This window comes from Acanthochromis polyacanthus, chromosome 17, assembly GCF_021347895.1.
Source record: "Acanthochromis polyacanthus isolate Apoly-LR-REF ecotype Palm Island chromosome 17, KAUST_Apoly_ChrSc, whole genome shotgun sequence".
NCBI lineage: Eukaryota > Metazoa > Chordata > Actinopteri > Pomacentridae > Acanthochromis > Acanthochromis polyacanthus.
Genome location: NC_067129.1, coordinates 20925852 through 20944040, shown reverse-complemented (window position 1 = coordinate 20944040; position 18189 = coordinate 20925852). Strand labels below are relative to the sequence as shown.

Sequence of the window (18189 nt, the reverse complement as noted above, 5' to 3'; positions counted from 1 at the left end):
GACTAAGACGTAATTTCTTTGTGTCTGACTGATAAATCCTGTGGGCTCTTGATTTGAATGATGCTTGCAGAGTTTCTAGTAGGTGTCATGAAAGGGAGTGATATCTTGCTATATTTAGGTGAATGTGTAATCAATAATGCATCCAGCTCCTCCAGAACCAGCTCCTTGATTAGCTAGCACTCATTACCTACCAAGGCTCTGCTGCACGCGACCATTTATTTGTGAGGGAAATGCACTTCTTTCCTTCCAGTCTGCATTTAGGCTTCGGGCATGTCCCATCAAACTGCTTCTAAGATATTATAAACAATTAGGGAATTTAAATTCCTGTAGCCTGTGTTATAAAATGTGCATTGGGGTCTGTGTGTAATGAGTTAATGTTGCTGGATTTATGTGAAACTGTTCGCTGATATTGTAAAAACCAAAGTGGTGGTTGATAGCCCAGGAATCTTTAATGTGACCATCAGGAAAATATCTATTACTATGATTATACTTACTCGCTGGCTCGTGATTTGTTCTATACACTATTGTTATCCAAATATGATTGTTGAGGAAGTTATTTTTGGAGAGTCCACTCCCCCACCCCCCCAGCACCCAATGGTGTAAGATGGCCCTCTGTCTGAGGTCGTGGTAACCATAGCAGGCCTTGGAAAGTGAAATGCGATGCGGCGGGCCCTTTGGGCTGTGTTTCTGAATCACAACTCCATAATGAGCTGGCAAAGCTCCGGCTGCATCAAAGATGCAGCACCCCGGTATCTGTTTCAACTCACAGTGCACAAAAGTGCAGTGTCACCTGTGCACGGGGAGCAGAGGCGGTGGGCCCATGAGGAGATCTCAGAGACTGAAAGCTTTCTACCGCCCTGCTGTACTCGCACTCCTGCATCCTCAGATGAGCTTACACTGAATCTGTCTGTTACACATGATCATGTGTCTGCTTTTCTAATGTCTTTGCTTTGATAGCATTAAACTTTCCTTTATTCCAAAACACACCTGTGTTTAGATATCAGTACAGTCAAAAAATGATTTTTTTGTAGTGACCTATGTGAACAAGACTGTTTGTAAACCAAAGAATGCAAAGCAACATCATGACTCAGGGATTAATCGTAAGACATTTAGTGACCATTAAATAAATTATGGTAGGACACACAAGAGTTACTCATACAGCCAGTCTGTGAGGTGAGTCACAGAAGACAGTGACAGGTTAAAGTCAGCCTGACTCATACTGATTTAGACCATAAAGTAGATACTTAATATTAGGTGGAACAGAATGTTCCTTTCATGTTTTTCTCTCTTTTATTTTCACTTATGAATTATATCCAAGGTTCGCTGACAGGAAATGTCCATCTGGTCCAATAATAAATAATTCTCAAGAAAATAATTTTGACACTGTACTGCAAACAGAAAAACTAACTAAGCTGTAAAATTACTGCTTTGTCATTCTTAGTAGCAGGATTTAGTGATTAGTGTCAGAGAATGATGACCACAGGAGCTGGCATGGTGCAGCAACGAAGCTTTAGTTTCTCTGAGGTCATTTTGATATGCTGTTAAGGTGACTCCATTGGGTCAGCTTACTTTTAGGTCCTAATAGCCTTTGTGTTGATGGCCATAGTCAGAAACAGCAAGCATCCTGGTTAAGTATGCTTCAAGACATGCCGGAAGCAATATGAATGGCCATGTGTTTTCTGCTTTTTACTTCATAGGTTTACAATGTGGAACTAGAAAGGGAGTTGTGGCATATGATTGCAAAGCACATTTTATGCTAAATTACCCCCAAAACTGACAGAATTACGAGTGATACTATGTAGCCATACATTTAGTTTCAGTTATGTAGTATAAAGAGAGGCTTCATAGTTATTTTACAGCCATATGTTTGGTGGATTTTGACACACAAAGCTGAGGTGGTTTAAATTTGCAAAGAGGTTTCTTTCAGGGCAATGCCAGTACTCATATTTGTTCTTGGAAAATCTGCACTGAAATGTATATGACTTTTCTGCAGTGGCTTTTGTAAAAAACAAACAACGTGATGCTATGTACAGTTGTTTTGCATGGACCACATGTCAGTGTTGTTATTACATTTGTTCATCAGACAGGTGTTTTTGATCATGTGAAACCATTCTAATATTCAGTGACAAAGTGTGATTTAACAAGACTGAAAGGCTAAGTCATGCTTTGTGATCTATACCTAGGCACAGCAGTGATCATCAGCACAAAAACATGAAAATGACTCTGCTATCATGTTGATGTAAAGATGCTTTGTTGATTAACGTTTTAACCTTCTTACTGAATTTGAAAAGAATGGAAGACAAATAAGTATAACTTAGCACTTTATCATGAGTGCCATAAATGGCTCCTGCCCTCAAATAAAATCATTGAGCAACCACTATGAGTTTCTTTTATTCTTCATTTTGAATGAAAAATGCCTGCATCTCCACTGCACCTTGAAATTGTTGGACTTCTGTGATAAACAAACAGAACTTAAAGTAATTGCTGATGACTGGTTTAGAGCGGAAGCCTACCAGCAAATACCCCTTACCGCTGCTTACACTAAACACTCACTATATCTAAGCTTATGGGAGTGTCATTCATTTTGCAGGTATTTTGTTGTAAACCAAAATATTGCGCACATTTAGCTTTTTGCACGACCAGATGAAATGTCAGAATGAAGTGATTCCACTCAATCTTGAGAGGAATAAGAATGTCTGAACCAGATTTCATGACAGTCCATCCAGTAGTTGTTGAGACATTTCACTTTGTCTGTTATTTGTACTGTAAAATGCATTCAGTCCCTTTAGAAACAACATAAATCTGCTTTACTCTGTTGTATCACTTTCTTAGTAGATTCTGTCTTCCTCTACTTCCCCAGGAGAGTCTTTTGACCCAGCGACTTCTCCAGTGAACCCCAACCCCTGACTCAGGGATACCATGGGACCCCTCCATAGTCACACTTCTCCCCTCCTCTTCCTCCTCTCCCTCCTTCTTCTGTGCCACCACTGCTCCTCCTTCGGGCCCCAGTTTGTGGAGAGAGCATCTGGTCCCGAGCAGCCTCAGACCTCTGGTAACATGACGGGGTCTGGAAAGCGGATGTGTTCGGGTGTTGTGGTGTGTAAACCTGGCATCCTGCTGCCGGAGTGGCTACCACTCAACCCTCCAGTGGGAGAGCAGGCGGGGAGGGCTGTTCTCTATTTCCTGTGTCTCATATACATGTTCCTGGGTGTGTCCATCGTCGCCGATCGCTTCATGGCATCTATAGAAGTCATTACCTCTCAGGTATATTTGAGTTTAATATTTATCAGTTAGAAAAGGCAGCCAATGGGATTTGTTGTTCTTACTCCATATTAACCAATGTTTTGATGTTGTTCTACTATTATTGTAAATGGCACTGAGTAAATTCAGTCTGCAATTATTCCAGAAAATCTTACATACCATATAATTTACTGTATATTTAAGACTGACATTTTAAACAAATGCCAAAGTAAACTGACAACTATATAAGTATCGGTAATGGAATGCACTGTAAATGTACATATGCATTTGACAGGTGAAATAAAACTGTGCTCTGTGAAGCACTATATATTTCAAAATGTCTTTCTAAAAGCATACGAGGCTCTGTAAGCCTTTGTCAGAATATTGCAAGAATGTTATAATTCTTCATAATTACTGATGCATCAGTAATTACCACATTTGCTCATGCCATAGCCCATCCAGTTCCAGTATCAGGTTCCTGCCCACTTTGTTTAAATATTCTAAAACTTTGAGTCCTGTCTCAGATTTGGTTCTCTGATCAATCAGTCTCATTGTCTTTTTAGAAATATCCTATATACCCGACAACTCTCAGATTCTCTGCATATCACACGTTCTTTTGAATAGTTTGTGGAAGCAGCATCTTTGACATTTAAACAAACTGCTTTCCCTGCAGGAGAAAGAGGTGACCATAACGAAACCCAACGGTGAAACCACGGTGACAACAGTACGTATCTGGAACGAAACGGTGTCCAACCTCACACTCATGGCCCTGGGCTCCTCGGCACCCGAGATTCTACTTTCTGTTATTGAGGTATTTTTGAGGCATTTCATTTGCTTTTACTGTATAGCCTGCGTTGATGCAAAGATGGTTGTAGTCTTATTTTATGCTTGTCACTAAAATCTGATCTGTTGTGTATGTTCATTTAATCAATGAATTTTTACCGTAAATGAAATTGAGAATTGGAGCAATTCTGGCCACCTTGATGTTAATTGTAAGGCATCACAATTAACACAAATTTGAGCCAAACTTATTTCTTATACACAAAACTTAAGAATGAAGATTTTTTTCTAAATAGATACTCTGTATGCTGAGTCTCATATATTTATGTTTTTGTTTTTCTAGTTAGAGATGTATTCACTCTACTTATAGAGTATTTCATATCAAAGTATCAACTCTCAGAGTAAGCATTTTGTATTAGATTTGTGTTATTATGGTTATTACATGGGTTTTAACTTACACACGTGGACAAAATTGTTGGTACCCCTCAGTTAAAGAAGGAAAAACCCACAATTCTCACTGAAATCACTTGAAACTCACAAAAGTAACAATAAATAAAAATTTATTGAAAATTAAATAATCAAAAACAGCCATTACTTTTGAATTGTTGATTAACATAATTATTTAAAAAAACAAACTAATGAAACAGGCCTGGACAAAAATGATGGTACCTCTATAAAAGATTAAAAACTATTTGACCAGAGTGACATGATTAACTCAGGTGTGTCATTTAATTGACATCACAGGTGTTTCCAAACTCATAATCAGTCAGTCTGCCTATTTAAAGGGAGACAAGTAGTCACCCTGCTGTTTGGTGAAAAGGTGTGTACCACACTGAACATGGACAACAGAAAGCGAAGGAGAGAATTGTCCCAGGACATCCGAAAAAAAATGATAGACAAACATCTTAAAGGTAAAGGCTATAAGACCATCTCTAAACAGCTTGAAGTTCCTGTGACAACAGTGGCTCATATTATTCAGAAGTTCAAGACCCACGGGACAGTAGCCAACCTCCCTGGACGTGGCCGCAAGAGGAAAATTGATGACAAATTGAAGAGACGGATCGTTGGAATTGTATCCAAAGAGCCCAGAGCAACCTCCAAAGAAATTAAAGGTGAACTCCAAGGCCAAGGTACATCAGTGTCAGATCGCACCATTCGTCGTTGTTTGAGCCAAAGTGGACTTCATGGGAGACGACCAAGGAGGATACCACTGCTGAAAAAAACTCATAAAAAAGCGAGACTGGAATTTGCAAAAATGCATGTTGACAAGCCACAAAGCTTCTGGGAGAATGTCCTTTGGACAGATGAGACCAAACTGGAGCTTTTTGGTAAGGCACATCAACTCTATGTTCATAGACTCAAAAACCAAGCATACGAAGAAAAGAACACTGTCCCTACGGTGAAACATGGAGGAGGCTCAGTAATGTTTTGGGGCTGCTTTGCTGCATCTGGCACAGGGTGTCTTGAAAGTGTGCAAGGTACGATGAAATCTGAAGACTATCAAGGCATTCTGGAGAGAAATGTGCTGCCGAGTGTCAGAAAGCTTGGTCTCAGTCGCAGGTCATGGGTCTTCCAACAGGACAACGATCCAAAACACACAGCCAAAAACACCCAAGAATGGCTGAGAGAAAAGCGTTGGACTATTCTAAAGTGGCCTTCTATGAGCCCAGATCTGAATCCCATTGAACATATGTGGAAGGAGCTGAAACATGCCATTTGGAGAAGACACCCATCAAACCTGAGACAACTGGAGCTGTTTGCTCATGAGGAGTGGGCCAAAATACCTGTTGACAGCTGCAGAACGCTCATTGACAAATACAGAAATCGTTTAATTGCAGTGATTGCCTCAAAAGGTTGTGCAACAAAATATTAAGTTATGGGTACCATCATTTTTGTCCAGCCCTATTTCATTAGTTTGTTTTTTTAAATAATTATGTTAATCAACAATTCAAAAGTGATGGCTGATTTTGATTATGTAATTTTCAATAAATTTTTATTTATTGTTACTTTTGTGAGTTACAAGTGATTTCAGTGAGAATTGTGGGTTTTTCCTTCTTTAACTGAGGGGTACCAACAATTTTGTCCACGTGTGTAAGTTCTTATCAGCTTTAAAATTTAGTTACCCGCTTGACTTTTGTTGTCTCTGAACTGTTTTACTTTGACAGGTGTGTGGGCACAACTTTCATGCCGGAGAGCTTGGCCCGGGCACCATAGTGGGGAGTGCGGCCTTCAATATGTTTGTGATAATTGGCCTGTGTGTGTGGGTAATCCCTGATGGAGAGACCCGCAAGATCAAGCACCTGCGAGTGTTTTTTATTACAGCTTTCTGGAGTATATTTGCCTACATTTGGCTCTACCTCATACTGGCTGTCATCTCACCTGGGATTGTAGAGGTGTGTTTCTGATGACCGTATACTGTGGAGTACAATGGAGTACAAGCCTGGGCAAATTGCATATTTTGTCGATTTTTTAAAGTCGAAATAAGTAAACACAACTCCTACAGTTACAGATAAAAACAACCTTTCTTAAAATGCACTTTCATGAACTTAAAAGATGAAGAAAAGTCGCTATAGAAATAGTCCGAGAAATTATAGTCAAGAGGGACTGTGGAAGTCAAGACCAGAGCTGAAAAAGCAAAAATACTTTCAAATAAAAACGCATGTACAGTATACTGGGCAAAAAGCAAAGCAAAACCTCAGTATGACCGCCCTAATATGACTCGGGAGTGGTTCATCCCTCCACTGTGCACAGAATCTACAAGGAAGTCACCAGAAAGAAACTTTACCTTCAACTTCATCACCAAAGCCAACATCTGAGCAGTGCAAAGGTGATTGCTTTAACTGTTACACTTGAAGGTAGAATTATAAAAACACTGCAGGAACAGAGGAATGGATGGTTTCCACCAAATATCAGCAGCTGTGGATGCAGATGTCATGCAGTCAGCCAAGAAAGGAAAAAATAGTACAACTTTCACAACAGGACAATAATCCAAACCAGACCTCAAAATCCACTATGAGCTACTTCAAGATACATGATAGGAAGCTTTTGGAGTGTCCCTCACAGGCTGCTGTCATGAACATCGCTGAAAATATATAACAAGATTTTATACATGCTGCAGATATATGTCAGAGTATTGTAGAATTGAATATTGTAAGTATTGACTTAGTGAACCTTTGCGCATGCTGCAATTATTGTATTTTTTTAATTCATGAAATTAAAGTAACACTTTAAATTTTTAATACCTGTTTGTTGCAGTGGTGGATTTGCTAAAACAAATCTACAAAACACGTGATTTGCCCTGGGTTGCTGATACTTTTGCATACATTTTATGATTGGTTTTATTTCTAAATCAAATGTGTAAATTGCCTGTATAACCAGGTGTGGGAGGCTGCAGTGACGCTGCTTTATTTTCCGGTGTGTGTGATCTTGGCTTGGATCGCTGATCGGCGCCTACTTATCTACAAATACATGCACAAGCGTTACCGTGCTGACAAGAGACACGGCATTGTGGTAGAAATGGAAGGTGATGCCGATTCCAAAGGCATTGATGTGATCATGGATGGAAAGCTGTCAGATGGCAATTCGTGCCCTGGAAACTCCTCCAGTGTGACGGTCTCAGTGCAGACGGGCAATGAACTAGACCAGAACAAAGATGAGGTAAGATGTGGCTCAGGGAGAAAATGCTGTAGATACACAATGCAAGATTTAAGATGCTGTGAAATTATCCCTAATTTCCCTTTAATATCAGGTTTAGTATTTATTTATGTTAATGAATTAGAGCTACTTCAATTAAGAAAAGATCATCTAAATCATTTAGTTTATTTTGAAGAAATAAAGTTTGTTTTTAAAGAAAATACTTATCTAGTAATTTTGAAAAACTTTATAGGAAAGGAAGAAACTTACAACCCTGTCAATGTAACTGGTAGTTTTCATAACTTCCAAGCGACTGACTGAATATTTAAAGGAGAATGTAGAATTACCTGAGGCTAGTATAATTCATTCCCAGCTGGAATCTGAATGGCAGAAGTGCAGACAGCAGGAGTCTCAACAGCAGGGTGCTGAGCAGCAGGGGTTCACAAAGTTTTTTTATGATGAAGTTTTGTCATCTTAAACTGAGACATTTCTTCTTGTTCTTTTGTGAGTACCCACCTAACCCTCCTCAGGACCCCACTGCAAACCGAACTTGGGGGGTCACAAACGAAATATTCTATTGTAAATACTTAATTTTATTGTAAAAGGCACTACTTGTGTTCTAAAGAGCATTTTTACAGAACACATGGCAACACATTTGTCTCTATACATACAATGTGTTACTTTACAACCACTTCCCTCTCTTGGATAGGTGGTCCGCATCCTGAAAGACTTGAAGGAGAAACACCCAGACAAAGACCTGGACCAGCTAATTGAGATGGCCAACTACTCTGCTCTGGTTCACCAGAGGAAAAGCCGCGCCTTCTACCGTGTCCAGGCAACACGCATGATGATCGGTGCTGGCAACATATTAAGGAAACATGCTGCTGAGCACACACGGCGTACAGGAGGCCCAGATGCTGATAAAGCCACATGCTCGCACATTTGCTTTGAAAGTGCTCAGTACCAGTGCACAGAGAACTGTGGCTCTCTAACCTTGGGGGTGATCCTTGATGGTGGCACAGGCCAGAACACATTCTATGTGGACTACTGTACAGAAAATGGTTCTGCCAATGCTGGAGAAGACTATGAATTCACTGAGGGAACTCTAGTATTCAAACCAGGGGAGACCCGCAAAGAGATCAAGGTGAGAAAGGAAAATAGATACAATGGTCAACATGAAGTTGTTTGTTAATTTCAGTCTAAATATTGACCCTGTGTTTTCTATTTTACTCACTGTTATATGTCAGATTAAGCTGTCTTGGAATTTTGCATGAAATCTTAGTGGTCTTCTAATATTTTGAAGTCTGATATCAGTGGGACCCCCTAATCAGTCATCATGAAAACTGTGTTGTTGTGAGTGTCTGACCTTAAGCTGTTTCCGGCATTATACAACCATGAGGAGTGTGACTGTACAATATTCTGCACTTTCCAGGTGGGTATCCTGGATGATGATATCTTTGAGGAGGACGAGCATTTCTTTGTGCGTCTTCAGAAGCTGAGATTAGAGGAGGGTGGAAATGAAGGGACAGGAACTCCACCAAAGGGTAGATTAGTGGAGCCTCTGGTTGCCACCATCACTATCTTGGATGATGACCATGCTGGCATCTTCACCTTTGGGCAGAAAGTGCTGCGGGTGAGTGAGAGCACAGGCACACTTAGGGTGACTGTGGTGAGAAACTCAGGCTCCAGGGGCACAGTGGCCGTACCATACCATACGGAGGATGGCAGTGCCAAGGCTGGAGTGGACTACGAGGAGACCAGAGGGGAGGTGGAATTCACCAATGAACAGACCAGGTGAGACACAGTCAGGACCCAGGGAGAATGACCTGGAAATATAGGACGACTTAACATTTCTCTTAGGGAAGTCAACAAAGCATTTATCTATCATTAGAACATGAATGTTTGTCTGTCTCTCACTAGTTTCTGACTTCCCCACCCTGTATTTAGCATTCAGCCTCACGCAAACTGATACCAAACACATAATCTTTAAAAAATAAGCCAAAAACTGAATTGTTTTGCAAAATGGCAGACCATAGGCCTTCGTCCTTAAATGAAATAAATTCTGCATTTGTTTGGGATTTCCTTCAGACATAAGTTTGGTGTTCAAATAAGTATTTACAGCAGCAAGGCAGTGTAGTGTATGTTGACTTACAAAAAACTAAGCTACAGCGCAGGTGTTATGGATGCTAATGAATATACAAATGAAAAATATATATATTTAATTAAAATTAAATGGTTTCTGAACTTGCACAATTACCATGAACACAGAAGACAATGATCAAGAACACTGCTTTTGTGTTTCCTAAACCAAAGCATCCTCCATGCTTTATAACGACAGTACTCTTTGGGTATCTAAGACAGTGGCACCTGAATCACCCTGAAAGATTACAGTGAGTTATTGGTTACCCACTCCAGGCAGAGGATGCCCTTCTAGACAGAATTACCTGACGACTTGACACCCAAAGATAATCCTGCCCCTGATCAGGTGTGGGAACCTCCAGTTACCACATGTAAACTGACGGATCCTTTTCCCATTAAAATTTCACATTGTATAAGCTGTGTTTGCACATGGACTAATTGTACACTTAGTGAAAGACTCTGTTATGTAACAAGTCCCATCATTAGATGCTTTACAGTAAAGGTATAGCAGTTTGTAGACCATACGTAATTGAAAGTTTAGGGTCGTTTAAGCCTATTCTTTAATGTACATCTTTTTTTCTGTTGCAACCATTACACAGCATCTTTCTTAATACTGTACTTCTGAGCTGTCAGTCAGTCAACAAAGGATGCCACAAATTAACTGTACAGACAGTGATTAACCAGAGCATTGTATCATTTGGTTTACCACTACCTCTGAGGAGCAAAAGCACACTGTGTTTAGATCTGAATTATTTAAAGGTCCATTGTGATTAATAATTTATGTCACTTCAATATGCGATGTGATTTGTGGTAGAGCGAATGTTTATGTGGTGGTATTGTACATTGTTGACATGTATGGTTCACTGTATTTAAAAGTACCTCATATTTGAGAAATGAACCTGCATGTGTGTGTGTCTGTGTGTGTGTGTGCATTCCTGCTTGCATATCTCTAGTCAGACACTACAAGTGCGCATTATAAATGTGGAGGAGTACGAGAAGCAGGAAAACTTCTTCATTGTGCTTGAGGACCCCAAATGGCTGAAGCGAGGAATCTCAGGTGAGTGTGCATTTGAAATTTCAGAATTATGTGTGTGTGACTTGTGTTTTCACAATTATAACAACAGAGTAATCTAATGTGAGACAATAGTTGAAGAAAAGTAGCTTTTCTCTCCTTTTCATTTATAGAAAATACCATATTTCAATTAGATTCACAACAATAACAACAGCAGTGCAGGCAGGTGAATGCTGTGCAGATGCGTCACAGCCAGTAACCGAATATTACACAATGCCACTCACTGCTGTCTCTGTTTCACTGTAACACAGGCGCCTCAGCCAATGATCAATTTAGTATCCTTTAGTAGCCTGTTCCTGTAACCTAAATGTGTCAGAAGGATAGTGTGGGAATTGGATATGTGCGTGTCAGTGTAGCAGGTTGAGAGACTCAGTTACACCATTTTGTAATGTACAGTCATTTATTTCAGTGGGTCAGGGTGGAAATAAATACCAATGGTGAGGACACAGTGTGCTGCTGAACAGTGTATATGGAGTTCCTAATGTGTTAGCCCATTAAAACAGTGTTGGTATGTTGTATTGAATCCTGATCTTTCTTTCTTCACAGCACTGCTGCTAAACCAGGGTAAGATTGTTTGGGTGTAGGTTTTGGTCTTAAAGGTGCGATGTGTAGCATTATAAAATCCTGGCATATTATTGTAAAACTGGAGATCCTTGGCCATAAATGAGTCAATTTGAAGTCTTAATCTTACACTACATCAGTGACACTGTTGGTGAATTTCAGATAATTTAATGGAAAGAAAGAAAGCATTTCTTTCTTCATTTCAGTGTATCTCTAGCCACTGCTTCCAGTTGCTAAAAGGGTCTTGTTCCTTTCTTTTGAGAATCTGTGGCTTTGTGCTTGTATTGTATTTGCTTTACAGAAAAGGATAAACATGGTTGCAGTTTTTCATCACTTTGCTACTTTACCTTGTCAGAAACTCTGACAGCTTAATCTCCAATTATTCCTTGATTTTTACTCTGCCAAGGAACGCAGAGTTATGTGACGATCAGATTTGGTTTGTCTGTCTGCCTGTTGGTACCATTACTCATTACAGACTAACAGATTATGATGAAATTTTCAGGGAAGGTCAGAAATGACAGGACCAAGTGATTAGATTTTGGCACTGACGTGGCTTATAGTCTGAATCCATGGATTTGTTAAAGATTTCTGTACCATTGTGAGATTGCGGCGCAGCGTCACTGTAACTATGACAACAAGTGAGCACTACGTCAGCTGCCTGCTGATGATCACATGATTGCGATCCTACTACAAATCGACTGCTTCGGACCAAAATTTTTTTAAAGTTTTCATCTGTTGGAAATCATACAATGACTGAGCAGCCTTGGTGAAGTACTGTGCTCTCTGAGTGCTTTTCTTGTTTTGCACTGTAGTACACATCAATATATTAGTACTTTAATTGTGGTTTGACAGATACTCTTTTTTTAGGCCCCTTTCAGAATGCACTCCATTCTATTAATGTGACTGCATTTGATTGTGTTAGCTTTTTGTCTAAATGAGCACCTTGTTCACGTTTATGTAAAAGTCACAATGGCAGTTTCACTGAGTTGGACTTGGTGAAATTTCCATTTGACTTTCAACACAGTACAAGTCTGAACTGCAGTGATCTATATCTGAATGACAGAATGTCGTCATTTTAATAGACTGATGAAGCTTCAATGATGTATATCCCATGTCTAAAACAATCTTTATGTAATTGTGCTGGCTGAGGGTGGGGCCTGCCATTACCCAGCCAGCTGCTTGCACAGGTCACATGGACCGATATCGTGCCTAAAGAAAAGCTTCATGAGAACAAGGCTAGGGTTAACTCCGTCTCTGGGCAGGACCAACAGTCAGCACTGGGGTGGGAACTTTATACCCACTGAGGCTGGGACTCGCCATTAATCTATTAGGAAAATTGGATTTAGTGCTGTCAAGTACTAAAGTGTAAAAAAATTTGTATTTCCTGATACCACAAGGTAGCGCTATGACTGTGAATGTTTATAACTACATGGATGTCGTCAGGGCGGGACTCTGATCATACATGTAAAATTTTAGCCAGATTGGAGCATGTTCAGGCGAGTTAGACAACACTTCCTGTTTCATGGCGAAAGATCAATATTTTTGGGAGTCATGTGCGTGCAAAGTTTGACGCGTTTTGGGGTATGTTTAGGCCCCCAAAGTGGAGTTTGAAAAGAGTGAAGAAGAAGAAAAAGAAACCCTAGGCTTTCAATAGGGTCCTTCGACACCGTTGGTGCCTTGGGAACGTCAGTGCTCGGACCCTAATTATGGAGTTCTTCCTGAACAGAAATCCTTAGGCAGTACTTTCCCCTACAGTGTGCACCATCTCCAGAAATTTCTGCCAGCTGCATGCTTAGAGCTATGGAAGAGCAAGATCAAGGTTAACTCTATGATGAAAAGCTGCCTAAGATAATAAACTCTGCAAAAATACGTCCTCATTGCCACTCCAGCAGTTACTGAAAACAGGATTCTGTCTAAATGCTACAAACAGCACCTTTAAAACATTCTATACTCTGAATATGTGTGCTAGTGTGATGTTTTACTTTTTACTTTTCTGCTTTAGGTTTTGGGCCTGTCGCCTTGACTGAGTTTAAGGGTGTGTGTGTTTGTGTGTGTTTTATAAATACCATGTTAAATCACAAACATGCTAATTAAATGTCTGTGCTTTCCAATAGGCAACCCCACCCCTGAGGAAGAAGAGGCCAGAAGGATCTCCGAGATGGGAAAACCCATTCTAGGAGAGCACAGCAGACTTGAGGTCATCATTGAGGAGTCCTGTGAGTTTAAGGTGTGTGAGTGACTGATCTAAAGCAGGGCATTAGCAGTAAACTGACAAACAGATCACTGAATGAAAGGGGGCACACACATATATTTTAGGCTATGCTCAGCAAAAAAATATGAACCAGACCTTTTTCAGTATCATCACTGAGTGTATGCAACTTAAAGTCTCATTTGGAGGAAGAAGTAAAACACCTTACGTAATATGAACAAATATAAGCACCACATTGTATTGAAGCATATATAATTTTGTGTTTTTTAAGTGTGGAAAAGTGTGTTTTAGTTCATTAACCACTTTGTGCCCTTTCTTACATTAGACTCCCAATGGATTGCTAGACCAGGTACAGTTTCTACTAGCATGTCATGTGTGATGGAAATAATAAGACTTCTCTCATTTAACTCTCAGTCTTCTGATTACAAATATACTGTATATTTGCACTCAGTCCTTTTCCATTTTCTGCATCCAATACATTCATCTTTATTTCTGATACACTTAGGCAGTGCATGTAAAAATGTGAACTGTGTAAGCAGTATATGCGTCAGTTCATTATGAATTAATCAAAGTCTGCAGTGCAGCAAAGATGTCTATGAGTTTGTAGGTATATGGTGAATGTCTGTCATGTTAATATTTGTTCTATGACTTGTATTTGTTCTACTGCGCTGGCCCAGTCCATACGAGTCAAATTTATAAACATGAAGTCCTGAGAAAGGGTGAACTGTGACCCATCTGTTGTCTGCACATTGATGTAAGCAATTACTCCTGCCTCATTACTGACCTGTTTCATTTGTTTTAACAGAGCACTGTGGACAAACTCATCAAAGACACAAATCTGGCTGTAGTGGTTGGCACACACTCGTGGAGAGAGCAGTTCATTGAAGCAGTCACAGTCAGTGCAGGTCAGTGGTGATTATATGTTTGTTCTCTGTGAGTAATACTTCAAAAGATTTTTTTCTTAAAAACAGTCTTTACTTTTGTGCCGAGGTAAAGTGGATGAGAGGTCGCTGTTCCATAGACGTACAATTAGCCTCACTGAAGTTAGTCTGTGGATGATTACAGATTTTGCTAGAACTAATGAAAACTAAGTACCTGACCACTGCATCTGGAAAAGTTATAGATTCGTGTTTTTGCTTACTAAATTATTATTATTTATTATTGTTAAGGTTGATTATGTTTTGTAATTACTTAATTTAAGATATAATCAAGTTTCATGACAACTGCATAAGCTTTTACTGTTGTATATTTAAACATGAGACTGCATCAGGTCACAGCTTATTATTGCATCATTTGTGCATAATAGCGTGTCTTTTGTTGCTCTGTTTTATTCGTCTTTTTTGTGTCTTCTTTCAACAGGTGATGGAGATGAGGAGGAGGGACAGGAGCAGAGAACGCCGAACTGTTTTGACTATTTCTTGCACATATTGTGCATTTTCTGGAAGATTCTTTTTGCCTTTATCCCGCCCACTGAGTACTGGAACGGCTGGGCTTGCTTCGTAGTATCAATTGGTGTCATTGGTGTTTTAACAGCCGTTATTGGAGACCTTGCTTCCCATTTTGGCTGCACTGTCGGCCTGAGAGACAGTGTCACTGCAGTTGTCTTTGTAGCACTGGGGACCTCAGTTCCTGGTTAGTGATTTATTATTTACTTATTTTCTGGTGTAAACAATTGAAACGGTTGTGTCTCCAACTAGGAGGCAAACACACTAGACTTGATGTTCTTGATCAGTTATTGTTTTACAGAAGTCAACTGAACACCAGAGGGAGCTCAGCTACTGAATAACCTCACTTTTAAACTGTACTCTTTTTCCAGACACCTTTGCCAGCAAAGTGGCTGCCACGCAGGATCAGTACGCGGACGCATCTGTGGGAAATGTTACAGGAAGCAACGCGGTTAATGTGTTTTTGGGCATTGGGGTAGCCTGGTCCGTGGCTGCTGTATATTGGGAAGTGAAAGGAAAGGTCTTCCGTGTGGAACCCGGCTCGCTGGCCTTCTCCGTCACACTCTTCACCATTTTTGCCTTCTTCAGTTTTGGAGTGTTGATGTTACGCCGAAGGCCGTCCATAGGTGGTGAACTAGGAGGCCCACGGATCCCCAAAATCCTCACTGCACTGCTTTTCTTTGGACTCTGGTTTCTCTACATCCTCTTCTCCAGCTTGGAGGCCTATTGCCATATACAAGGCTTCTGAGAGAGCTCTGCTGGGAAGAGTCATGACTGCACACTAACAAACACACACGTCACCAGGACATTCACCTGGACTGTACAGTCACAATAAAACTACTGCTGAGAATCATTGTCATCACTTGACAACTGCTGCCATTGTTCATAAAGATACACTCTACAGACTCACATATCCAAAGCTGTATGTCACATCCACTGCGGAACTGTTCCAGATAGTAGAATTAACTGTGACAATTTTCACATACGCAAACTAGATGACATGCAGCAACTGTTTTTGATAAAGCAGAAGAAATTTTCAGTATGTACTACTCTGTGAACTCACTGGATTTTGCTTGATACTGGCTTGATACCTGATGGCTCATAACCTGGATTTCAAGTTTGGTCTTGTTTTCCCTTTACTTCCAAAGACTGGATCAGATCGAACTGCCTAACCTAGAGGTTAAATAAGAAAATCTGTGGGAACTGATTTTACACAGGTGAGCAATGTACTTGATAATCTACAATTAGCTGCTCTGATGTATGAAGATAGCAATCAGTGTTATAGCAGTCTGTTGTTGCTGTCACCTCTGAGTGTATCCTCAAGCTTATACCATGGCCACCTATCCCACGCAAAACAGTCTAAATTCAAACTGTCATCCATTTATTTAGGAATGGTTTTTGTCAATAATCATGAACCAAAGTCACTTCGAATGGAACCTTACCAGCTAATCAGAAGCAAGTGTTTTTTATGGCCATGGTATAAAACAGCTGAGTACAGTTTGGTTACAGCTACACTTTGAGAGATAAGCTGCTGTTGTGAAATATCTCTCCCCACTAAATTGTGTATCCCTGTTGAGTTATGTAACACATGGCATTGTTTTAATGTATTACACTGCACCTATTGAATTTGATCACACTGTAAGTATTGATGATAATGACAATCTTAAATGCACTACATGGACCCAATATTGAAATGTCAAATTGACAATCACACAGGCAGTGAGTTTCTGATAAGCACCTGGAGTCTGCCATTTAGTGTGACTGTTTGAAAGTGATGTTTCATTCACCCCTGAAGTCTTATCTGTTTATTTATCAATGGTGTAATTTGATATCTTTCTAATGTAATGTATTTGAGCTGATATGGACAAAAACATATTGTAATTTATTGTAAGTTGTTATAATTACATTGAAATTTTAACTGAATATGTCTCCATTGGATCCATCACCCACACTGGTTTAAGTATATTAACTTCCTCTGAGTGCAGCCAGGATAAGACATGTTATTTGGGGCATGTTGCGCTCCTCAATTAGGTGTTCTGTGTAGAAAAGAAGATATATTTTAGGTATGTGCAGTTCAGACAAATATGTGCATACTGCATTGATGACTGTAAAAACAGGATTTGGTACTTTCAGAAGATGTATGGTAATGTTGAAAAAGCAAGAGTGAAAAACAAGAAACTTGCATTTTTGTAGAGGGTGACCACAGTAAGGCTGTAACACCTGTCATGCAGGTAAATGTAAAGCATCTAAAATCACTGCATGAGTTGCCAGACCAGTGTTTACAGCATTTAGGCAGGATCATATGCTGATTATCTGATTATCTTGTCAGTTACAAGGGTGTATAGAGATGCATGGATGCAGGATTTCAGAATAGATAACCAAAACTTACCTGTTGATTATGGTCAGTACTGATAAAATTACTGATGACAATAATCCCCAAATGCAAAAATGTCAAGAGGTAAATTTGCATTACAGAGATTACATACCTACAGTCTGTTGTAACGAGTTTGCCATAACCTTAGTGCACTTTTTATATGTAAATGTGTTCAAAATACTACTGGATTAGCTTCATTTACCAGTAGAAATGACAGGTCCAGCCTCGCTTGGCCTGTGCATATTTCAGAGAGGCAGCTACATTAACAGAGTAATACGTCTGCTTAGTGCTTTCATAGTTTTTTAAACGTATAAATGACAAGTTTACACATGCTACCCCCATATGCTTGATCTACCCACTACTTTGTGGTCAAACCGTTTCAAACTGTGTAGCATACAGTTGAATCCCGCCTCCTCTCCTGGAAGACGCGGCGATATTTATGATGGACAGGTTAAAGTCACCAATAGGAGCCTGTGTAGCGTTTGACACTCTGGTGCTGCATTCAGTATTCATTATGGAAAATACACTATTTTGAGGTCCCTGCTCAAAACAAATCTGTGAGGTTGTTCGATCTCGATATCAGGATTCTAATCAAAATACATTTATCTACATTAAGCGTGTCACTATGTGCTTACAAAGTGTGTTTAACATTGAAAGAGATACATTCAAGTGGAAATACGGTATAATTATTTGAATCTTCGTCCTGTCCTAAAAAAATTTTAATTTTAACAGAAAC

General features: G+C 39.8%; 1 protein-coding gene across 1 annotated transcript in view; it reads left to right on the top strand.

Moving 5' to 3' along the window:
* Window positions 1–17002, top strand: part of slc8a2a (solute carrier family 8 member 2a) — a 29472-nt gene extending 12470 nt beyond the window's left edge. Inside the window, exons 2-14 of the mRNA XM_051937152.1 lie at window positions 2861–3264; window positions 3914–4051; window positions 6186–6413; window positions 7399–7677; window positions 8363–8797; window positions 9086–9447; window positions 10746–10849; window positions 11411–11428; window positions 13540–13652; window positions 13960–13983; window positions 14440–14539; window positions 14994–15266; window positions 15451–17002. Coding sequence (XP_051793112.1) covers window positions 2920–3264; window positions 3914–4051; window positions 6186–6413; window positions 7399–7677; window positions 8363–8797; window positions 9086–9447; window positions 10746–10849; window positions 11411–11428; window positions 13540–13652; window positions 13960–13983; window positions 14440–14539; window positions 14994–15266; window positions 15451–15827 — 2796 coding nt within the window. The 5' untranslated portion in view covers window positions 2861–2919 and the 3' untranslated portion in view covers window positions 15828–17002. The remainder of the gene's footprint in view (window positions 1–2860; window positions 3265–3913; window positions 4052–6185; window positions 6414–7398; window positions 7678–8362; window positions 8798–9085; window positions 9448–10745; window positions 10850–11410; window positions 11429–13539; window positions 13653–13959; window positions 13984–14439; window positions 14540–14993; window positions 15267–15450) is intronic.
* Window positions 17003–18189: the final 1187 nt, after the last annotated feature.